At 34.2% G+C, this 25,573-nt stretch overlaps 1 protein-coding gene across 2 annotated transcripts in view; it reads left to right on the top strand.

The window, feature by feature from the left end:
- The window catches only part of LOC309805858 (cadherin-10), a gene marked incomplete at both ends in the record, with an annotated part of 118,204 nt that overhangs the window by 76,742 nt on the left and 15,889 nt on the right, over window positions 1-25,573 (top strand). For both annotated transcript variants that reach the window (XM_082624164.1, XM_082624165.1), the window contains 3 exons: window positions 16,418-16,605; window positions 17,924-18,177; window positions 22,857-22,993. In XM_082624164.1, coding sequence (XP_082480290.1) covers window positions 16,418-16,605; window positions 17,924-18,177; window positions 22,857-22,993 — 579 coding nt within the window. The remainder of the gene's footprint in view (window positions 1-16,417; window positions 16,606-17,923; window positions 18,178-22,856; window positions 22,994-25,573) is intronic.

A 25,573-nucleotide genomic window follows, 5' to 3' on the forward strand; every position in this document is an offset into this window, starting at 1 on the left:
TTGATAGGAAAGCATACCACATAATTAAAGCTTCATCAACTGTAAGATAAAAAATAAGGAGCATACAAATAGACGTCTTTAAGGAAACATGACACGTAAGATGGGTGACAGGTGCTACTTTGCCTTTGTCAGTGTGTGCAGTACAATCTGTCTTCTTTCTGGATCCCCTCCCCCTACATGGTAAACACCCTTGCATGTTTTTAATGAAAGCAATTTCACTTTACTTGACAAACTAAGATACTTGTGTTCAACAGACGCGTCTTGGAAAAAAATTTAAAAACATGAATGAATAGCTCTTTCATACCTTTAAAATATAGAAATGCACTTATCAAACTTCGAAGTAAGCCCAGTAAATCTCATCCCTGAATAGGTTTCTGAGCATAAACGCAATTCCAGAGAAAGCACTATCCAATTATATATCTTGGGCACTGAATAAATATTTATTGGATGACTTAATTACTAAAGTTACCATATAATCAAAATGATCATGAATGTATGTGTTTTATATGTGTATACAACATATATAACTTTAATATAGCTATCTGAATTATTTAACAGAAGAACTAAATCTATGCTATTTTGATGAATGACCTCAATATTAATCATTGCTTTTCTGCAAAGTATGGAACTCCTTGAAAACACTTTTATAAGTATTTCAAGGAAAAATAAATATGCTTTTGTGCATGTATATACACACACTCACTATGTGTGTGGGTATGTGTATCCCTTATATATAAAATGATTTAGACTTATTATAATATGAATCAATGGAGCATGATCACTTCCCTGGTAAACCTCAGAAAGTACTGAAAATTAACATGGATAATTGTGATGGAGTGCGTCTCTGCACCAACCAAGAAATAAAATGAAATAATAAGTGATTTTGGATGCTTAACCAGAACTATTATGACAAGTTCAAAGCAGACAGATTTTCAGAATCTAAGCCTGTGCCTAGAAATCCAAGCAATCTCACAAAAAGTCCAAGCTAAAAATAAAAAGTGGGAGAACAAATTCTCAGAGAATACTCCCAGTGAAATCTATGTACAGTAAAATTAATGAAATCAAAAAACTGTTTTTTTCTTTCGTTCTCTCTCTCTCCATGTTAAAAAGATCCATGATACAGAAACGTTTTACCATAACCTGATAATATCCAATAATATCAGGTCAATTTTCTATTTAATTTTTTAAAAAATAATTTGCTTCAGGGAATTCCCTGATGATCTAGTGGTTAGGACTTGGTGCTTTCTCTGCCGAGGGTGTGGGTTCAGTCCCTGGTCGGCAAACTAAGATCCCGTGTGCTGTGTACCCTGGCCAAAATAAATAATAATAATAATAATAATAATAATAATAATAATAATAATAATAATTTGCTTCAAAGTATTAAATTCATAGATAAAATTTTTAAATGAAAAATAAGCCACCCATTCCATTCTTCCTCACCCATAGCTCTAATCATCACAGAAAACAACTTTAAACTGTTACTCTTTTTAGTTCATTTAGGTTAAGCTGTAATTCTTTAAGTAATATTTTCTTGTTATTTTAAAAATATTTTTTACATTACCTTTTGACTTCTTTTCATTATTCATGAAAATGGAGTTCAGTAGCATCTCAGTCTATGCTCCCCTTAATATACTTATAACACTTTTTAAAATTTCTCTATTGGTTTTCTTAGCAAATTTAATTGTTATGAAATTTCTTTTATATCCACCATTCTCAGCCTTCTTTTCTGTCTTTCTGTCCCAACGGCATTCTCACGGAAGCACTAAATATATTTAAGAACCTTTTAACTGTCTTAAAAAAAAGCTCTATAATTTTTGAAATACACTTTTCAAAGTACTGTTCTATTACCTGTAAAAGTTTGATCTTTAGTCCAAAAATGTATACAAAAGCATACACTGGCTCTCAAAAGTCTTAGAGGAAAACAGCCAGACATTTTATTTCCCATGTAATGATTTCAACTACTGACTATTAAAGATCCTCTTTAGCAAGGTTGTGTTTTCCGAGATGTTACAGGTTTGTGCTTTAGATGTGCAGTGGGTACAGCTGTTCAAAATTTGTTAGTGAAAAACTCTATAGCACTTAGCTTCATTTTGGCAACATTCAGAGTTGCGAACCTAGATTCCTCAGTATCCCCCTTCCAGTATGGGCTGGCTAATCTCTATAGCTCAAGAAAATCTGCCATCCCAGACATTTTTTTTTTCACTTTTGTAACTTGGATACGTAGCTCTGTAGATCTCCTGTATTCCTGTATCTTGATTTAGCCCATTATTTTCCTGGAATACATCCATTAGTTTCTTTTAAAAAGCCCAAAGGCAGAGAAATTTGCTGAGTGTAAAATTATCTTTATTGGGCTATCATACTTGATTAATATGGTGCCTATAGTGAATATTCAAGGTTCAAAATAACTTCATCATCAAATTTTGATGACATTGCTCAATATCTTTCTAGGATCAGAGGTTACCTTGAAAGGTCCAATGACATTTTGATCCGTGCCTTTTATTTTTTCCAACCACACAATTATATATTAATTTTTAATTGTGGGGACTTCCTTCCATTGTCCTCTAGTTCACCAATTCTGCCCTTTGGTGATTTTAATTTTCTGTTTAACCCATCCATTATTTTTTAACTGTTTTGACTTCAATTATTATATTGTTAATATCTATGTTTTGTATTTGGCTTCATATCAATATAGCCAGCCACTTTTCATTGTCTAGTAAAAGTATTATAACTTTTACTCCTTAAAACATAATGCATATATTTAAAAAATATTCTTCATGTGATGACTCCACATTAGTTTTTTTGTTGATATGATTCAGCTAAAGTGTTTAATTTGTTTTGTTTTGTGCTTTTGAATTTTATTTTATTGTTGCTTTTCAGTGTTTTGTTTTTGTTTTCCTGCTGACACTCACTTATGTTTCCTTTTGTTGTAATTATGTATATTTTTTTAATTAATAATCATTGAAATTTGTGAGACCTGAAGTTGAATTTTACTTTATATTTTTTAATAAATCTTTATTGGAATATAATTTCTTCACAATACTGTGTTAGTTTCTGTTGCACAAGAAAGTGAATCAGCCATATGCATACACATATCCCTATCTCCACTTCCTCTTGAGCCTCCCAACCACCCACCTTATCCCACCCCTGTAGGTCATTGCAAAGCACCGAGCTGATCTCCCTGTGCTCTGCTGCTCCTTCCCACTAGCTAACTATTTTACATTCAATAGTGTATATATGTTGATGCTACTCTCACCTTGCCCCATGTTCCCCCTCCCACGCCATGTCCTCAAGTCCATTCTCTACATCTACATTTTTATTCCAGCCCTGCAACTAGGATCATCAGTACTTCTTTTATTTATTTTTTTTTAGATTCCATATATATGTATTAGTATACAGTATTTATTTTTCTCTTTCTGACTTACTTCAATCTGTATGATAGGCTCTAGGTCTATCCACCTCACTATAAATAACTCCATTTTGTATCTTTTTATGGCTGAGTAATATTCTATTATATATATGCCACATCTTCTTTATTCATTCATCTGTTGATGGACATTTAGGTTGGTTCCACGTCCTGGCTATTGTAAAAAGAGCTGCAGTGAACACTGTGGTACATGTCTCTTTTTGAATTATGGTTTTCTCAGGGTATATGCCCAGTAGTGGGATTGCTTTGTCATATGGTAGTTCTATTTTTAGTTTTTAAAGGAACATCCATACTATTTTCCATAGTGGTTGTATCAATTTACATTCCCACCAACAGTGCAGGAGGGTTCCCTTTTCACCACACACTTTCCATCATTTATTCTTTCTAGATATTTCAATAATGGCCATTCAGACTGGCATAAGGTGATACCTCATTGTAGATTTGATTTGCATTTCTCTAAAAATTAGTGATGTTGAGCATCTTTTCATGTGCCTTTTGGCCATCTATATGTCTTCTTTGGTGAAATGTCTGTTTAGGTCTTCTGTCCATTTTTTAATTGGGTTGTTTATTTATTTATTTTTTGATATTGAGTTCCATGAGCTGTTTGTATATTTTAGAGATTAATCCTTGTCCGTTATTTCATTTGCAGATATTTTCTCCCATTCTGAGGGTTGTCTTTTTGTTTTGTTTATGGTTTCCTTTGCTGTGCAAAAGCTTTTAAGTTTAATTAAGTCACATTTGTTTATTTTTGTTATTATTTTCCTTACTCTAGGAGGTGGGTCAAAAAAGATCTTGCTGTGGTTTATGTCAAAGAGTGTTTTTGCTATGTTTTCCTCTAAGAGTTTTATAGTGTCTGGTCTTACATTCAGGTGTTTAATCCATTTTGAGTTTATTTTTGTGTATGGTGTTAGGGAGTGTTCTAATTTAATTCTTTTACATGTAGCTGTCCAGTTTTCCCAGCACCACTTACTGAAGAGACTGTCTTTTCTCCGTTGTATATCCTTGCCTCATTTGTCTTATATTAGTTGACAATAGGTGCATGGGTTTATCTCTGGACTTTCTATCCTGTTCCATTGATCTATATTTCTGTGTTTGTGCCAGTACCATATTGTCTTGATTACTGTAGCTTTGTACTATAGTCTGAAGTCAGGGAGTTTGATTCCTCCAGCTCTGCTTTTTTCCATCAATTTTGCTTTGGCTATTTGGGGTCTTTTGTGTTTCCATACGAATTGTAAATTTTTTTGTTCTAATTCTGTGAAGAATGCCATTGGTAGTTTGATAGGGATTACACTGAATCTGTAGATTGTTTTGGGTAGCGTAGTCATTTTTGCAGTATTGATTCTTCCAGTCCAAGAACATGGTATATTTCTCCATCCACTATGTCATCTTTGATTTCTTTCATCAGTGTTTTATAGTTTTCTGAGTACAAGTCTTTCACCTCCTTAGGCAGGTTTATTCCTAGGTATTTTATTCTTTTTGTTGCAATAGTACATAAGAGTGTTTCCTTAATTTCTGATTTTTCATTGTTGGTGTATAGGAATGCAAGAGATTTCTGTGCATTAATTTTGTATCCTGCAACCTTACCAAATTCATTGATTAGTTCTAGTAGTTTCTGGTGGCATCTTTAGGACTTTCTATGTATAGTATCATGTCATCTGCAAAGAGTGACAGTTTTACTTCTTTTCAAACTTGTATGTGTTTTATTTCTTTTTCTTCTCTGATTGTTGTGGCTAGGACTTCTAAAACTATGTTGAATAAGAGTGGCATGAGTGGACATCCTTGTCTTCTTCCTGATCTTAGTAGAAATGCTTTCAGTTTTTCACCATTGAGTATGATACTTGCTGTGGGTTTGAAATATATGGCCTTTATTCTGTTGAGGCAGGTTCCCTCTAGGCCCATTTTCTGGAGAGTTATTTATCATAAACTGGTGTTCAATTTTGTCAAAAGCTTTTTCTGCATCTATTGAGTTGATCATATGGTTTTTATTCCTTAATTTGTTAATGTGGTGTATCACATTGATTGATTTGCATATATTGAAGAATCCTTGCATCCCTGGGATAAATCCCACTTGATCATGGTGTATGATCCTTTTAACGTGTTATTGGATTCTGTTTGCTAGTATTTTGTTGAGGATTTTTGCATCTATGTTCATCAGTGATATTGGTCTAAATTTTCATTTTTGTGATTATTTTTCTGGTTTTGGGATCAGAGTGATGGTGGCTTCATAGAATGAATTTGGGAGTTCATCTCCCTCTGCAGTTTTTTGGAAGAGTTAGAGATGGATTGGTGTTAGATCTTCTCTAAATATTTGATAGAATTCGCCTGTGAAGCCATCTGGTCCTGGACTTTTGTTTGTTGGAAGATTTTAATCACAGTTTCAATTTCATTACTTGTGATAGGTCTGTTTATATTTTCTAATTCTTCCAGGTTCAGTCTTGGAAAATTGTACCTTTCCAAGAATTTGTCCATTTCTTCATGATTTTCCATTTTATTGGCATATAGTTGTTTGTAGTAGTCTCTTATAATCCTATGTATTTCTGCAGTGTCAGTTGTGATTTCTCCTTTTTCATTTCTAATTTTATTGATTTGCATTCTCTAGCGTTTTTTCTTGATGAGTCTGGGTAAGGATTTATCAGTTTTGTTTATCTTCTCATAAACCAGCTTTTAATTTTATTGATCTTTGCTATTGATTTTTCTTCATTTCTATTTCATTTATTTCTGCTCTGACATTTATGATTTATTTCCTTCTACTGACTTTGGGTTTACTTTGGGTTTTCTTTGTTCCTCTTTCTCTAGTTGTTTTAAGTTCGGGTTAGATTGTTTATTTGAGATTTTTCTTGTTTCTTGATGTGAGATTGAATTGCTATAAACTACCCTCTTGGAACTGCTTTTCCTGAGTCCCATAAGTTTTGGATTGTTGTGTTTTTGTTGTCAATTGTTTCTATGTATTTTTTTTTTATTTCTTCTTTGATTTCTTCAGTGATCTCTTGGTTATTTAGTAGCACACTGTTTAGCTTCCATGTATTTGTGGGGTTTTCTACAGTTTTTTTTTTCCTGTAATTGATTTCCAATCTCATAGCATTGTGGTCAGAAAAGATGCTTGATATGACTTCAATTTTCTTAAGTTTTCCAAGGCTTGATTGTGACCCAAGATGTGATCTATCCTGGAGAATGTTCCATGTGCACTTGAGAAGAAAGTGTATTCTGCCACTTTGGGGAGGAATGTTCTATAAATATCAATTAAATCTATCTGGTCTATTGTATCATTTAAAGCTTGTGTTTCCTTATTTATTTTCTGTTTGGATGATCTGTCCATTGGTGTAACTGGGGTGTTAAAGTCCTCTACCATTATTGTGTTACTGTCAATTTCTCCTTTCATGGTTGTTAGCACTTGCTTTATGTATTGAGGTGCTCCTATGTTGGGTGCATAAACATTTATAATTGTTATATCTTCTTCTTGGATTGATCCTTTGATCATTATGTAGTGTCCCTCCTTATCTCTTGTAACAGTCTTTATTTTAAAGTCCATTTTATCTGATATGAGTATTGCTACTCCAGCTTTCTTTCGATTTCCATTTGCCTGGAATATCTTTTTCCATGCATTCACTTTCAGTCTGTATGTGTCCCTAGCTCTGAAGTGGGTCTCTTGTAGACAGCATATATATGAGTCTTCTTTTTGTATCCATTCAGCCAGTCTGTGTCTTTTGGTTGAGACATTTAATCCATTTAAATTCATGGTTATTATGGATATGTATGTTCCTATTACTATTTTCTTAATTGCCTTGGGTTTGTTTTGTGGGTCTTTTTCTTCTCTTGTGTTTCCTGCCTAGAGAAGTTTCTTTAGCATTTGTTGTAAAGCCGGTTTGGTGGTGCTGAATTATGGTAGCTTTTGCTTGTCTGAAAAGCTTTTTATTTCTCTGTCAAATCTGAATGATATCCTTGCTGGGTAGAGTAATCTTGGTTGTAGGTTTTTGTCTTTCATCACTTTATCCTGCCACTCCCTTCTGGCCTGCAGAGTTTCTGCTGAAAAATCAGCTGATAACCTTATGGGGATTCCTCTGTATGTTATTTTTGTTTTTCCCTTGCTGCTTTTAATATTTTCTTTTGTAATTATTTTTTTTTTAGTTTGATTAATATGTGTCTTGGTGTGTTTTTCTTAGGGTTTATCCTGTTTGGGCCTCCCTGTGCTTACTGGACTTGGGTGACTATTTCCTTTCCCCTATTAGGGAAATTTTCAACTATAATCTCTTCAAATATTTTCTCAAATGTTTTCTTTTTCTCTTCTTCTTCTGAGATCCCAATAATTCAAATGTTGGTGTGTTTAGTGTTGTCCCAGAGATCTCTGAGATTATCTTCAATTCTTTTCATTCTTTTTTCTTTATTCTGCTCCTTGGCAGTTATTTCCATCATTTTGTCTTCCAGCTCACTTATTCGTTCTTCTGCTTCAGTTATTCTGTTATTGATTCCTTCTAGTGTATTTTTCATTTCAGTTATTGTGTTGTTCATCTCTGTTTGTTGTTTATTTCTTCTTCATCTTTATTAGACATTTGTTGTATTTTCTCAATCCATTCCTCCATTCTATTTCTGAGATTCTAGATCATCTTTACTATCATTACTCTGAATTCTTTTTCAAGTAGATTGCCTATTTCCTCTTCATTTATTTAGTCTTGTAGGCTTTACCTTGCTTCTTCATCTGTGACATAATTTTTTGCCATGTGATTTTTTTTTTTTTTTTTTTTTTTTACGAGTGGGATGTGTTTTTGTCTTACTGGTTGTTTGGTCTGAGGTTTCCAACACTGGAGTCTGTTGGCTGTTGGGTAGAGCTGGGTCATGGTGCTGAGATGAGGACCACCGTGTGACCTCACTCCAATGAATATTCCCTGTGGTGTGAGGTTCTCTGTTAGTCCAGTGGCTCCCAATGCAGGAGCTTTGGCCTGACCCCTGGCTCATGAACCAAGATCTCACAAGCAATGTGGGGTGGAAAAAAAAAAAAAAAGAGAGAACAATAACAAAGTAAAAAATAAAATTAGACTAGGAAACTAACAGATATGTTAGAAAGAATATGAAAATAAAAATATAGATGAAACAACAACTGGAAGGTACAACAGTACCTCAATAGTAAAAAAGAGGAGGAGGGAATAGAAAAAAAAAATGGGGGTGAGGCCTTGGCTGTGGAGGGTGGGGCCTAAGCAAGGGTGAGGTTTGGTCAGTGGGCAGTGCCTATGCTTAGGACCCACAAGCTGGAAAAGACCCTGGAGGCTGTGAGAGGTGGAGCTTAGACTCAAGGAACAGAAGGGACCCAGGCGTGCCCCCCACCCCTGGTTTCAGAGGGCAGGAGACCTCACCTGGGATCCCAGCAGGCTTCCTGCGCTTGAGTGGGCAGGGTAAATGCCCTCTGCTCCTCTCCTGCTCCTCCCAGAGGGCTCCCTCCACCTGCCTCTCCTGATGTCCCTGTTCTCAGGGACATCGATCCTGTCTGACATCCACTTCTCCTCCTCCCTCTGTCCCCCACATCTTACCAGTTCACTTGGTGGTTCCTTCTGTCTCCTTGGGCTTTAGGGTCCCCCACCAGCAGCTGGCAGGTGCCCTAGTTGGGTGGAGATGCTAACTCGGCATCTTCCCACACTGCCATCTTAGAGGGTTCCTCCTGAAGTTGAATTTTAAATAGAAGATGTTTACTTCCATCAAGTACCAGGAACACTAACAACACTTTTAAGTATGCTTAATTTGACAATTATTTATGATGTATATGGGTTTGCTTGTTTGTTTTACGTTTTCATGCAGTACGTAATAACTACAAGAGAATATAAGTAGTACCACTTTAACACATTACAAGGACTTTAAAAATAGTTTGCATTCACATGCATGATCCTTGAATTTTGTGCTCATATATGTACATGTTTGAAAGAGATTATTCACATATATAAATATATATACATAAGATTTATGTTTTTCTAAGTAAAATATTGTTGAGTTCTTGTTTATGGTTTATAAAATTAGTATCACACCATATATAATTTTCTGAAATTTGCCTTTTTCCACTTAATATGATGCAACTAAGATCCATCCACATTTTTTCTGATGTAACTATAGCTCATGGTTTTCAATTTTGTATTATGTTGGCATGTCTGATAATGTAACAGTTTATTTACCTATTCTCATGCTGTTTGACATTTGGTTCCTTTCCTCTTTTTTTTTTTAACTTTACAAACAATAATTCTGTGTTTCACTTTACATAACTTTACAAACAATGGCATTTCTGCAGCTATTTTCCTCATGCACATTGCTGGATTTTATTTATGCTAATATTTAACATCACAACATATAATCCTGTTATGGGTTGAATTGAGTCCCCTAAAAATATACTTTTAAGTCCTAATCCACAGTATTTCAGAATGTGACCTTATGTGGAAATAGGGTTTTTAGAGGTGATCAAGTTAAAAGGGTATCATTAGGGTTGGGACCCTTTTCCAATATGACTGATATCCTTAAAAAGAGGGGTAATTTGGATACACAGAGAGACACACTAAGGGAATACAATGTGAACATACAGGGAAAAGATGGACATATAACTGGAATGATGCATCTACAAGTCGAGGAATGCCAAGGATTGCTGGCAAACACTAGAACCTAGAAAAGGGAAAGAAGGATCTTCTCTAGAGCTGTCAAGGAGAGAATGGCAGATACCTAGATTTCAGACTTCTAGCCTTCAAAACTGTAAGACAATAAATTTCTACTGTTTAAAGCTACCTAGATTTTGGTACTTTGTTATAGTAACCCAGGAAATGAAAATTTCCCAAAATCATTGTGTCAAATTTAACACCAATCAGCTCTGCATAATAGTTCCTCTTAGACCACATGCTTTTTACATTTGGTTTTGTCAGACTTTATTTTTGTTAGTTTAGTAGGTGTAAAATGATATCACATCATGTCCTTAATTTAATTTGCATTGCTTGATTAATATCCAGTATATTCCTCTATGTTTATTTGTCTTTCTTGTCTATTCTACTGTAAACATTTTTCCATTTACATCCTTGACTAAATTTTCTACTAGCTTATATACATACATCTGTATGTATGTATATGTGTGTGTGTGCATGCACACGTGTGTGTGTATACTCTAACAGGCATTTGGTATGTTGTTCTATATCTTATGGCACCTGACTCAATCATTTTTCTTCCTTTGTGACTTTATGAGCCAAGTATTTACAACTGTATTTTCATTGAGCTATGTAATACATCTTTCCAGGGCTATTAATGTCTCTCACTTTTGGAAAAAGCACTTGAGAGAGAAAGGTATGAGGAGAGGTAGTGAGGGAGGGTCCTCCCAGTAGCATAATTTCAGTGGTTTTCTTGTCCACATAGATTCTCCATGAAGTATTGGATTGGCCAAAAATTTCGTTCGGGTTTTTCTGTAAGATCTTAGGGAAAAGCCTGAATGAACTTTTTGGCCAAATATTTGTAGCCTGCCTTGTGAGCCTTCACCGCTTGTGTTGTGGAGGCCACAGTGTCATCTTTGTCCCCTAGGGGCTAAAGTTGCTTATATCTGTAAAAATAGAGCTCTTCAGTGTCATCCAAACCCACACAATGAATGCAAAATATCATGAAGGTTGGCTTGTGTCCAGATCACCCTTCCACTAAATGCAAACACTTATTGTGGAGACTATTTGCTGTTGTATAACTACCCTGCAGATAGTTTGGAGTTTGATATGTATTCTTCTTGCTTCAAGAGGCCATAAAAATAAGGATCAATTTTTGAAAATGACAAATATCTTCAGACCAAAAGTGGGCTTCAGTTTTCTACTTACTTCTCTAGGTTCTCATTTTCCATTCAATTTGGAGCTTATACTTTTTGAACACCTTCAAATGTGTATCTCTATCTCTGTGATCCACAGAGATAGTACTGTTTTTCAGCTAAAAAGTTCAACTGAATTAACTAACTTACATTTCCAGAAACCTAATCTGATTTTATGTGTTTTAATCAATTAAATAATTATTTTCTTACCAAGGATCAAATTTTCAAAATGCTGTACAGTAGAATCAAGTTGATTGGGTTATTTGTACTTTTCTATGATCCCAATAATGTCTGATACCTCATTTAATTTCTATATCTCAAAGAATTCTAATCTCACTTCCCTTTTTATTCCTCAGACAGTAAATCTCCAAGAATTTGTTTATATTATAGAAAAACACTGTATTAGTGACCAGTGTTTGGCCATTAGTGTTTTGCTTTTTTCTAGTGGAATGGAATTCTAGGCCTTTTTCAGTGACTAAGATTAAAACAAAAATGTGCAACTACTTTACAAGTATGCATTTATAAATAAAGATTTGTGTATTCAGTTCTAACATTACAGTGTTTCTATTTAAATATTTTTATTCTATTGTACTACAGGGTTTTCTCTTATGCTGAAAAGCCTTAAATACTAATATTTTAAATCATAACACTCTAAATTCCTTTGAAGTGTACAGATATTTTATTTCTAAAACAAAGATCAATTAATATGTTAACAGGCAATAACTTACTGTTATTTAAATTTTTATATCAAAAACATAATTAGACTTACATTTCAAATACAAATTGCTTCCTTTTACCTTTTTTGACATATTTGCATGTTATGAAAGAAGAGTTGCTCCATTTACTAAAATTTTGTATACTACACTATATTAAAAATATTATGGTTCTTTCTTCACTAAAAGAAGTCAGGGCTCACTTGGAGACATGGTTGATTTCAGGGCTTGGACAGGGAAAATATAAGATGAACCCACAACATTTTGTGATGCTGGGAATTAAGGAAGTACTTCCCCCCCAAAAAAAGTAAAGAAGTAATGGAGTCATGTTGAAAAGACACCAGAGCCAACCTAGAAGATCACCGAATGACCAAGACTGTAAGAACTTGCACAAAATAATAAATAGCCATATTATTAGATTATAACACATAGAATAAAATAAATGTCCTTACTGATATAAATAAATAAGTAAGGGAGAAAGGGCAGCTTTTCCTTACAGAAGAATTCCAATGAATATATGTGGAAATAATTAAGAAAATATAAGATCACCATTAGAAGAACCATTAGAAAGAAAATAGAAGATCGCCATTAATGGTGCTTTAGAATAATTGCACCATTAATTATTGCAAGGAAGATCATTGATTGATTATAAAATTAATGAGCAGACTTTTGAGGAAAAATAGGATATTTGCATAATCTTGAAGTATATTTCCCAAGATATATACTAACTATAAAGAAAAAATACTTACTTAACAAATGAAAAAGACTGGCAGAAACACCTTCTTAACCAAGAAATCAAGGTTAATATCAACAGTCATAAGACATATTTGCATCCAGTGCTACACTGAAAACAGATCACTCTTATGATATCCTTGGCCAAAAACAAAGAAATGCATGACCTTGATCTAATCATGAGAAAATATGAGACAGACCTAATTTTAAAGATTTTTTATAAAATAACTGACCAGTATTCTTTAAAGGTGTCAAGGTTATAGGAAGCATGGAAATACTGAAGAACTCTCACAGATAGGAGGAAAATAAATAGGCATGACAACTAAATACAAAGTAGGATCTCTGAAAAGACTTTAATGGAATAGCTGGTGAAATTAAAACAAAGTCTGGATTTTGTTAATAGTAAAGTGATTAGAATAGTGTTTCTCACATACTAAACTTTATACTATATAGGAGATTATGAATTAAAAATTAAAAATGAACTTGCTAAATATTATACAGTCAGGTATGGTGCAGCTTGAGTTTTAACCCACACTATATAACCACTGGACATTTCTTGTCTGGTTTTGGTATCAGGGGCATACAGTACTGATCTCACATAATGAGTTGGAAAACAGTCCTCATTTTTCTTTTCTCCAGAACACTTTGCACATAAAGCTGTAAGTTACCTTATTTAAGTAGAATCATTTTCTATTCACCACATATATGAGTTTCTTTTAATTTCTTTTTCAATTTTTTTGTCTCCCAATTTGTATTTTATTTGAACCATCAGTTGCATAGAAGTATTTCTTAATTATTCTAAATTTTCAAGAATATGAGTATTTGGGGGATTATTTTTTTGTTTTAATCCCTATCTTAATTGTATCCTGGTCAGATAATTTAGTAGATACTGATTTATTAAAATGTATTCAAACTTGTCTAATAACTTAATACTTGATCAAATTGGGCTCAATGTTTCATGCCTGCTTGAAAAGAATCTATATTCTCTAGATGGTTCATACAGGCTATATATATATATATAAATGTCAGTCAAAACATCCATATTATTTGCATTTATTTTGTTAAGTATTCCATGTATTTATAATGTTTCTAGTCTAGATGACTGATCATTTACTGGAAAAAAATTATTTTTGGCTGTATTCCACATATACTCTAGGTTTGAGAATAGATAAGCATGGTACTGAAGATATTTTTTAAACCCAGATTTTATAAGACATTATAGACCAAATGAAGAAATTAAGAATTTATCCTAACATCAATAAAAAGTGCTTTTGGTAGAGAAGTTAAATCATTTCTGTCTCTTAGAAAGGTTACTTCGGCTCCAGTGTAATAAATCAATTCATTGAGATGCTACTTCTCTAACATTTAATATTTAAAAGAAAGTTGTTGGAGTAAGTAGGCTAGAGTTGATGGTGTTCTGTGGTAGAAGTATAGTGAAAATAAATGTATATCAAAAGAAAGAGCTAGAGGTTGCCAGGCAACGCATTGTGTAGAAAATCTTTCATGAGGGAGAAAAGTGTATTAAATTGAAGAAGAAAAGCATATTTTAAAAACTTAAAGGAGACCTAAACCTAAAGGAGTGTTATGGAGACTACTAAGTAAAGGAGGGAATGACAAGAAAAAGGAGCCAATCTGTGGAGGGCCAGCCTATGTATGTTTTATTTTAAGTACAAAGAGAACTATCAAATGGTTTTGAAGTTTTGAATAATTATTGATAAAATTATTGTTTTCAAAGGGATAATATGGATGTGATGTGTACTGAGAATAGCTGAGATCTGAGTGGAGTTGGCCAAGAATAGCACCTGGTAGACGAGTTAGGAAGCTTCTCAGTTATCCAACATAAGAATAAGTATGTAGAGGTGCTACATTCAAAGAAATACAATTGGAATATAAAGGTGAAAAAATACAAAGTCGTCCCTGTCTTGTATCAACACAACATCTTCGTGGTACATACAAATAAGTAAATAATATAATGCCTAACAGTGGCAAGGGATATGAAGAGTGATTGGGAGTGGTCTTCTCAATAAAGTTGTTTTCAGTAAGGTTATTGGTGAAACCTTCTGAGGGGTCAGAGTTGAGCAATCACCTGAAGGAAGAAATTGAATGAGACATCTGAATATCTAGAAACAGCTGTTTCTAGCAGAAGAAATAGCAAAGTCAAAGAGAGCCAAGAAGACAGTAGCTAAGTAATGAATTGAGAGTTTCATTCAACAATGTGTTGCCAGAGATTAATGGAGACAAAAAAATGTACAAAAAGAATTAAAAAGTATGCATTAAGTGACTAACCAGGGTGTGGTAGAAACTGAGTCTTAATGATGTCTCCTAGAAAAGGACTTTTCAACTGAGCAGATATAGATACCTGTGTTAGTTTGTTAGGGCTGCCATAACAAAGTACCACATACTGTATGGTTTAAACAATAGGCATTTCTTTTCTCACAGTTCTGGAAGCTGGAAGTCCAAGATCAAGGTGGTTTCTTCTGAGGCCTCTCATTGGCTTGTAGATGGCCATCTTCTCCCTGTCTTCACATGGGCTTTCCTCTGTGCCTCTCTGTGTCTAAATTAGGACACTAGTCATGTTAGATTAGGGCTCACCCTAATGTTCTCATTTAACCTTAATTACCTCTCTAAAGACATTATCTTCTAGTACAGTCATATTTTGAGGTAGTGTATGGGGGTTAGGGGTTCAACATAGGAATTTTGATGGCCATAGCCCCCAAACACTCAGCACATAATAGACCCATTTTCTCAGATTTGATAAATTGTGGTATGATTATTTGAGGTTCGTGGGGGGGGGAGAATTTTATGTGAGGGAAATAGTATGTGAACTATAGAGATATAGGAAATTAATTTTTGACAAGAAGGCTTTGAAAAGTCCAGTTTGGTGCAGATCTTTCCTGGAAGTGGCTAACAGAAAGACACATTAGGAAATATATAGTCAGGCAAGAGCATGACTAGCTAAGAGGTCTGGACTTTATTATGTATATTAAGGAGAATTATTTAAGGTTTATGAGCAAGAAGGTGCTCTAACCAGAAGTGTCCCTCAGGTCGATTAATCTGTCAGTAGCATGTAGTTTATGATCAGGTACTAAAATATAAATCTCATTAGCAGGAGAGGTTGTTCATGATGAAGCATGAGTAGGTGTACCAGGGGTTTAGATCAATTCTTGTTTTGCTCTGAAATGTAAGGGAATTGGTCAGAATTTAGTGTTTTTACACCGACACTGTGAAGGGCATCTTTGTATTTCTCCCACAGAGTATTCTTTGTGTCTCCTGTCACAAATAGAAGTAGGATTCTTCCCCACTATGACTGATTTCATGGAATTTTGTAATGTCCTGCCCTGCAGCTGAAATAAACTGAGTAGTAAATAACTAAAAACAAAAGAAAAACAATTTAAAAATATGTTCACTGCAATATATAAATATTCACAGTATATTCTGTGATTTGTTGTGATTGTATAAACACACACAGGTACATATGTGTACTCAAAGCTGATATCTAGTTACTTGTGCAAATGCAAAAAAAGACAACATGCTCATTTTTAAAAACAGAACTCTTGATACAGTTAGAAATTGGGTCTCACTACTTCTAATAGGCACAGACCAACTCGCCCAGATTTCCACTTTTTCTGTTCCTACACTTTATATTATCCATATTGTGTGTATTCAACTTATTAGTCAACATCTAATGTAGAGTTTAAGATTTATAACTGAGAAATCTCTTTCTCTCTCTTTTCCATTCTGTAATCTTTACAGACACCATCCATCTTCGAGTTCTTGAATCCTCCCCGGTTGGCACATCCATTGGAAGTGTAAAAGCAACTGATGCTGATACTGGGGAAAATGCTGAAGTAGAATACCGAATTATTGATGGTGATGGGACTGATATGTTTGACATCAGAACTGAGAAGGACACACAGGAAGGCATCATCACTGTGAAAAAGGTGCAGAACATCAATAGAAATAATCATCTGACTGTTTAGAAGTAGGGATTTTGATATGTATTATCGACTCATGCTCTGTCCATTAAGAAATATCCCTACCATGTTCCAATGTAAATGCATAAGTATGAGAGACATAAAGCCAAAGATCTCCTTGAATGTTTTGACCAAATGTTTTTGTTAATTAAAACATGAAATCTGAGATTTTCAAATTTTAAAAGGCAAGTTAATATACATGTGATTGTATTTCTGAGCCATGTTAATAAAAGCCCCTTATTAACATCGTTTCCTTAAAAAAATAGTTAATAACTGATAATAGTAATATATCATCACAGTTGGAGGCATAAAAAGTAGCAAGCCATCTATCCAGATGTATGAAGCAATAATTAGAGTTGCTAATAAAAAGAGACAGCATGGATTGGAAAATAATTTCATTGTTCACATTTTCCCTTCTGCTACATAAATTAAACTTTTCTGCTAACATATGCTCAGTGATATGATTTAAAGGTAACTAGTTTTTTATTGTACATTCAGTACCATCCTTTTAAGAAAAAATAAGGCCCAGTAAAATTTATGTCCTAATGAAATGTCCTGAACACTCTATTTGTATAAAGTAACCGTCAGTTAATCACGGAGCTCCCCTCAGAGTCTATTGCGAAGTTCAAGGTACACAACCACTTTTAAACAGAAAATGACCAGCAAAGGAATGACCTACTGAATATTTAAGTTCCTTTTTGTTTCATAATGTAACCTAATTACCAATTAGCTATCAAATTTTTTCTCTTTACCCAAGGTTTTTCTTATTTTCAATGTTTCATATAACTGCTGAAAAGTTTTGTATTTGTCTTCAAAATTTCATCAAATTTATGTAGTGCCATGAGCCTGTTGAATGGAATGGAAGTATCACAACATATATTTTAAAAGATTACTGCATTTTTTACTTAGAAAAACTTAGCAGTAGCCAACACCTCAGCACACATACATACACACAAACACACACACAATCCACCAGCCCATGCTTTATAATGAGTTACCACTATATGAGACAGGTCTTAATATCCTTTTCAATTTTTCTAAGATTTAAAATCTCATTTTCCTATGCTCTGAAGTACTACATTTTAAGTACATAAGAAGTAAAAATTGAATTCTACCTGATGTGTAAAGATTATATATTTTTATTAATTTTAATTATTTACAGTTTATAAACAACTTGACAACTCAACTAGGCTTTAAAAAACATACTGTAACTTGGAAGGAACATATAATTCAATTTCCCTCAATCTAATTTGATGATTTATTTACTTAATTATTTTTAATACAGCCACTTGACTATGAGAGCCGAAGGCTTTACACGCTGAAGGTTGAAGCAGAAAATACCCATGTGGATTCACGATTTTATTACCTAGGACCATTTAAAGATACGGCAATTGTGAAAATCTCTATCGAAGATGTGGACGAACCACCTGTTTTCAGCAGATCCTCCTATCTGTTTGAGGTTCATGAAGATATTGAAGTGGGTACAATCATTGGTACTGTGATGGCAAGGGACCCAGATTCTACTTCTAGCCCCATTAGGTAATTATGCTTATGCTTAGGATGAAAAGAAAGGAAATTGAAGTAAATTTAGAGAGCATGAAATTCCATTTAAAGCGTCTAATGCATTAAAAGAGAGAGTTGTGCTGGGCTTCCCTGGTGGCTCAGTGGTTGAGAGTCCGCCTGTCGATGCAGGGGACACGAGGGGACACAGGTTCGTGCCCCGGTCCAGGAAGATCCCACATGCCGCGGAGCGGCTAGGCCCGTGAGCCATGGCTGCTGAGCCTGCGCGTCCGGATCCTGTGCTCTGCAACGGGAGAGGCCACAAGAGTGAAAGGCCCGCGTACCGCAAAAAAAAAAAAAAAAAAAAAAAAAAAAAGAGCTGTGCATAGGTTGGGTGAGCACAAGTATTTAAAATAAATTGTCTGTGTTCTGGGGCAGGGTATGCACAAGTTTCATAGTTTGATTACGTTTTAATCATGCCAGTTACTGAAACTTGGCTTGTATCATCTGCCTGTCTCTTTAAGATATTTGTTGTTCTGATGCCTGGTGCAGATAAAGGGGACTGTTTCAGCTGTGCATTTGCAATGTAACAAAATCAACTTATCTGTGATTTGGGGTTCTTAAATAATATGAGGTTGAGAGGAGTTTTAATAATTAAAAATTATATAATCATAACAATGTTACAATGTAGTTATGATTTTAGAAACTTCTATACTCCTTCCAGCAAAGGGGGAAGTTTTTTTGGTGTTCTTTTGGCTATATCAAAAAGTTTAGAACACTCCAGAAAGATCAGAGTCATTTCAAAGTTTTGTTTTGCTTTGTTTTCTTATGGCACCTAAAAACATATAAGATGTGACAAAAACATACAAATGAGAAAGACAAAAAGTTTTCACTGACATTTGTTCTCTCATTTTAAAAAAGTACAAATATCTATATACAATATTCAGGATCAAAATTACTGCTCACTTTAAACTGTTAGTCCATCAGTTATTTTGGATTTCATTTGTTTCCTTATCCTCAGCAGACTGATTTTGCTTATCCTTTTTACAATGTGGGCCAGTCTAGTAGGAGTTCAAGTGGTTGTACAATTTCCAAGTACACAGTTCTCTGACTCCTAACTATGCAGCAGTGGAATGTCAGAACCTCTACTTTTATGTACCATGTGACTCTAGCTCAAAGTTTAAAATTCTGTAGGTTCTGCCATATCATCAAGTGACTTCATATTTTATATATATATATATATATATATATATATATACATACATACATACATATATATTAAAATTATTATTTGATTTATATAATTTTACCTAAATATTTTCTTATAGTCACATACAGCAAGACAGGTTACATATAGGCAGCCAAAACCTGCATATGGTAGTCAAGTACAGCTCCCATCTGTCAGCATGATTTTCCCATAAATGCCTCTCCCATCCATTTATCGTCATTGAAATTGTTGTGTTCCTTGGATTTTTTTCCTTTAAAGCTTTTTTTTTCTTGTCATTCATTCAGTAGACATTTATTGAACATACACTCTTATTCTTCCCCATTGAATACTACCAAGCATTCCCTTGGCAGAGCTCCTAACTGATTTTAATAGCCTGTGTTCTGTGTTCCTGGTTTTAAAATGGCTTTCTTAAAATAAAATATAATATTTTTAAAAAGTTCAGTTTAAATCGTGGCATTATTAAGAGGCAGTATATTTTTCCACACAGTGAAATAGAATCTAAATATTCTCATGGACTAATGGTTATTACATGATAAAATATGCCTGTGGATTCTTTCTTAAGTTAAATTTTTCATCAGGATGCAAATTTCAGGACCAGGAGAAAAGAATCCATTTATGTGTACTAAGCAACAGAATTAATGACTTCATTGCTTATTAATGACAGAGTCTAGCTAAGATCGTTGTTGTATATTTGAATTTATACTAACTTGATGTAGAAAAAGCAAATGAATATTTTTGGATGTTAATCTTGATAGACCATGCAGATTAAAAAGATGTATATATATAATCAAAGAGGTAAAGTAGTTTTACTAAAGCAATGTATTTAGGGATGGATAATCAGATAATACTGGTCATGTTATAAACTGTCCATGTCATGTATTGTGGATGTTAATGCAATAATCAAAGGTATTTACCTAAAATATGTCTTTTGGAACTGATTTTTTTAAATGAAAATGTTAGGTAATAAACATAATTTACTGATAGAGAATTGAGAAATAAACGGTTGCCCCTTGAACACCTCAGGGATTAGGGGTGCAAATCTCCCCTCGCCCCCTCCCCACAGTCAAAAATCTGAGTGTAACTTTATAGTTGGCCCGCTGCATCTGCGGTTCCACATCCAATGATTCAACCTCAGATTTATTTATTCAATAAACACAGACTCTAGTTTATATTTTCTGAAAATATCTGTATATAAGTAGACCTAGGAAATTCAAACCCATGTTGTTCAAGCGTCAACTATAATTATATCAGGTTTGAAAAAGAACCAGGATCTCTCTGTATCTTCAAGATAATTTCACATAATCCTTTAAATTTTGTCACTAGCTTTTAAACTGAACTACAAAAAAAAAAAAAAAAGACAAAACACACATAAAATGGATTTGGAAAAGACAATGATGCTCTATATTGATTTACATAATGCAACTTACTGACATATTTCAATAGAAATAAGGATACTTATCATTTGCCAAAATGCCAAAGAAGTCATTCAACAAATATTTGTGGGTCACCATGGCAGTTACTAATTTGTTTCTCAGGGAATTCTCAGTCTGTTAGGAAAGAAGATTCAGTATGAGAAATAAGATTCATTGAGTATCTACTAGATTCCAAGTATGACACTTGCTGCTTTCATGTTTGATTTCCTGTTTGAGTTGTGAGATGAAATGAATTCGTAGTATAATGTGGTAAATGGCAGAGATGATGGTACAAGGTGCTTTAGGATGGAAGGGGACAAATAGCTTCTACTTCAGGTAATCAAGGAACAGTCCAAGGAGGAGGTAAAATTTACATTGAGTCTTTCAGTAGTAAAATAATTTTGTCAACCTGGGATATAATTTGTGAATTATTCCAGATATAGAGATACAATGTTTTGCTTTATTTGTGAATGGCTAAAGCATGTAGTTTGAATACAAAACTAAATCCATATTGTGTTAATAGAGAGGGCTGGGGTTTATTAAGGAAATTTGTAAATTACTGGTCTATTCTACTTAGAATTGATTTAAAATAAAAATCTAAAATAAGCAATCCTCAAAAATAAAATCATATTAACTGTATCAAAATGTTAAGTTATTCTTCTAGTGCAATTTATTAAAAACCCCACAAAAAGATCATAAATTTCAATTGATCTTTGAAAATATTATACAAGTTTAGAACACTAAAAGAAAAAAAGTTTTATGGCACTTTCAAAATTATTTTGTGTTATTACTTACAAAATACTATTTAAAATAATATTTCATATCTTGTTCCTTCAAATAAATGACAGCTGTGGCTTAGGAAAATATATGCCATAACTAGATATTACTCCTAGTTTTGTCATGTTTATTTTGATTTGTTTTTTAAATTTTTAAATAGGGAACCTTAAAGATAACTTGGGGGATTATGCTTGCTAACTCAAGAATTATGAAACATAGGGCTTCCCTGGTGGTGCAGTGGTTGAGAGTCTGCCTGCCGATGCAGGGGGACACGGGTTTGTGCCCCTGTCTGGGAGGACCCCACATGCCGTGGAGCGGCTGGGCCCGTGAGCCATGGCCGCTGGGCCTGCGCGTCTGGTGCCTGTGCTCTGCCACGGGAGAGGCCACAGCAGTGAGAGGCCCGCGTACCACAAAAAAAAAAAAAAAGAATTATGAAACATTTGTAAACAACTAAGCTTGTGAAGTGGCAGGAACCACCAATGAGGGGTACAGCTCTTTTAAACCTTGGCTGACAACCCCAAAAATAATGGAATTTATCCCAACTACATCATCCTGATTGATAAACCTGTAGTTGGGCTTTGGAATGACACCCGACACAATGCCTTTAATCAAATTGCAGAATAGTTGCTTTTGTAATATATATACTAAGATTTAATTTGATACAAACATATAAAAACTCCTATCCTAAACATTTCTATTTTTAAAACATTTCTAGTTAAAATGTATACATTTTATAATGCTACCTGTGGGTAAGAAACCAAAGCTCCCTGGGTATCATACTTTGAAGCTGCTGAACACCATCATAAATTGATGATCTACTACTCCGAGGGAACTAATGATGTCTCCAATAGTCTTACTAAAAGACTTTACTAGTGGGAATGATATTTTGCATTTGATCCTTGTAATAATTCTTCAACAGAATTCTCAATCACTAGGTAATGTCAGTTGGTAATGTAAAATTGTAATTCCAAGTTCTGTGGAAAAATACATCAAGGTCAGTTGAATATGCAATAGGCAATGATTTAATTAAACAAACATTCAGAAGACCAGCATTTGAATGCAGAACAAAGGTCAATTCAGGTCTTGGGAAGAGGTTTTGGGAGGATGGGAGAGGGTCAGTTTGTGTGTGTGTGTGTGTGTGTTTGTGATAAATCCATGACACAGTCTGCATCCTGGATCAGTACTATGTACTTTCCTGAAATTATTATATAACACTATATATGTGTGTTTGCATTTCACCATTTTCTCCTGCAAACCATCAGTAATGCTGCCATGTATTTTTCTCTGCCCTATATGTTCAGATTTTCCTTGGATCGCCATACTGACCTTGACAGGATCTTTAACATACATTCTGGAAATGGATCCCTTTATACATCAAAGCCACTTGACCGTGAACTATCTCAGTGGCACAATCTTACTGTTATCGCTGCTGAAATCAGTAAGATGAATTTTATGTATATCATATGTAGCATAATTTTAGGTTTTATTTTGTATTAAGAATAATTTCTTCTCATTGCACACATGAGTTGTAACTTCAATCTAGGGTTTTAAAAGGCTTCTCCACACCTATAATTTTTTTCAATACTTTCTATATATACTGAGAAATAGCTGTAGGCATCCACAAATCTACATTTAATATTAACTAATAAAAATGATCTAGAATTGGAAACTAAAGATATTCTCTTTGGGAGAAAGGGAAATGTATTAAAATTGTTGCTTGGAAGTCATGAATTAAAATCTATGCTAAAATGCTAGGAGTCAATTATTTAACAATAAACAGAGATATATATTATTACTTCCTTTTTACAGGTGAAGAAACAAAGGTATTAGTAATAAGAGCTAACATGAAACACTCGGTGAAGGTATTATTCTAAGAATTTTAAATTAATTCTTTCCTCCTAATATTTTCCTTGACCTTATTTAACAGAGAAGGAAATAAGACTCCAAGGATTTTAGTAACTTGTCCAAAGTCACAATGCCAGAAGTAGTAAAACTGGGATTTGAAACTAGTCATTCTGTTTCTAGAATGACTTAATTCTAGACCAAATTTACAAAATTTCATCCAACTAGTAACAGACAGAGCCAGCATTCAAAATCATATCTGTCTCTAATTGCAAAAGTTCTTGTCCATACACAGGACTGGCTACATAATTTTTAGAGCCTATTATAAAATGAAAGTATCAGGCCTCATTTTAAAACATGATTAAGAAATTTAAGATGGCAACACTATAAAACTCTTAGAGGAAAATATAGGCAGAACACTCTATGACATAAATCACAGCAAGATCCTTTTTGACCCACCTCCCAGAGAAATGGAAATAAAAACAAAAATAAACAAATGGGATCTAATGAAACTAAAACCTTTTGCACAGCAAAGGAGAACATAAATATGGCTACCCTCAGAATGGGAGAAAATTATTTGCAAATGAAGCAACTGACAAAAGATTAATCTCTAAATTTATAAGCAGCTCATGCAGCTTAATATCAGAAAAACAACCAACCCAATCCAAAAATGGGCAGAAGACCTAAATAGATATTTCTCCAAAGAAAATATGCAGATTGCCAATAAGCACATGAAAGGATGCTCAACATCACTAATCATTAGAGAAATGCAAATCAAAACTACAATGAGGTATCATCTCACACCAGTCAGAATGGCCATCATCAAAAAACCTACAAACAACAAAAGCTGGAGAGGGTGTGGAGAAAAGGGAATCCTCTTACACTGTTGGTGGGAATGTAAATTGATGCAGCCACTATGGAGAACAGTATGGAGTTTCTTTAAAAAACCAAAAATAGAACTACCATACGACCCAGCAATTCCACTACTGGGCATATACCCTGAGAAAACCATAATTCAAAAAGAGACATGTACCACAATGTTCATTGCAGCACTATTTACGGTAGCCAGGACATAGAAGTAACCTAAGTGTCCATTGACAGAAGAATGGATAAAGAAGATGTGACACATAAATACAATTGAATGTTGCTCAGCCACAAAAAGAAACAAAATTGCACTATTTGTAATGAGGTGGATGGACCTACAGTCTGTCATACAGAGAGAAGTCAGAAAGAGAAAAACAAATACCGTATGCTAACACATATATATGGAATCTAAAAAAAAAAAAAAGGGTCTGAAGAACCTAGGGGCAGGACAGGAATAAAGACGCAGACATAGAGAATGGACTTGAGGACACGGGGAGGGGGAAGGGTAAGCTGGGACGACCTGAGAGAGTGGCATGGACTTATATACACTAAAATAGATAGCTAGTGGGAAGCAGCCGCATAGCACAGGGAGATCAGCTTGGTGCTTTGTGACCACCTAGAGGGGTGGGATAGGGAGGATGGGAGGGAGACGCAAGAGGGAGGAGATATGGGGATATATGTATACGTATAGCTGATTCAGTTTGTTATAAAGCAGAAACTATCACACCATTGTAAAGCAATTATACTCCAATAAAGATGTTTAAAAAAAAAAAAGATGGCAACAGCAGAGCCTTAAATAAGGGTGGGTGGAACCGGGCTAGACTGATCTTCAGCAATGAACTTAATGCCTCAAGAGAAAGTACTAGATTTAACTTTTTCCTAAATCTGCCTCTGAAATATAGATTAACCCCACCATCCAAACAATCCAGTTTTTCCATAATGAGATATAAATAGCTATGTCTCTCAGGGTGAACGAAGAATTTTTTAGTTTTTCTTAAGGAAAGTTTTATTTCTCTATCTGTAGCCGTATCACATTGTTTAGATGTGCCTGACAGGATCCAGTCTGATTATTACAGAATCATGATTGTTTGTGCTCTCTGCTCGATTCAAGCTCCTTATCCAAGCCTAATGAGCTAGGAATTGCAATTTCCATTTCAGATACTTTGACAAATTTAACTTCTGAAGCTAGTTGAAGTAATGACAATTCTGTAAAAAGCTAAGTCAATTATATTCTTTTTTTAAAGTATTAAACCTACTTTCTGCCCTTAAATAAAATCAGGCTATGGAGTAACTACTGGAAATGCCTACCTGC

Source organism: Mesoplodon mirus (genome assembly GCF_964341445.2).
Source record: "Mesoplodon mirus genome assembly, chromosome: 5".
In the NCBI taxonomy this organism is placed as follows: Eukaryota; Metazoa; Chordata; class Mammalia; order Artiodactyla; family Ziphiidae; genus Mesoplodon; species Mesoplodon mirus.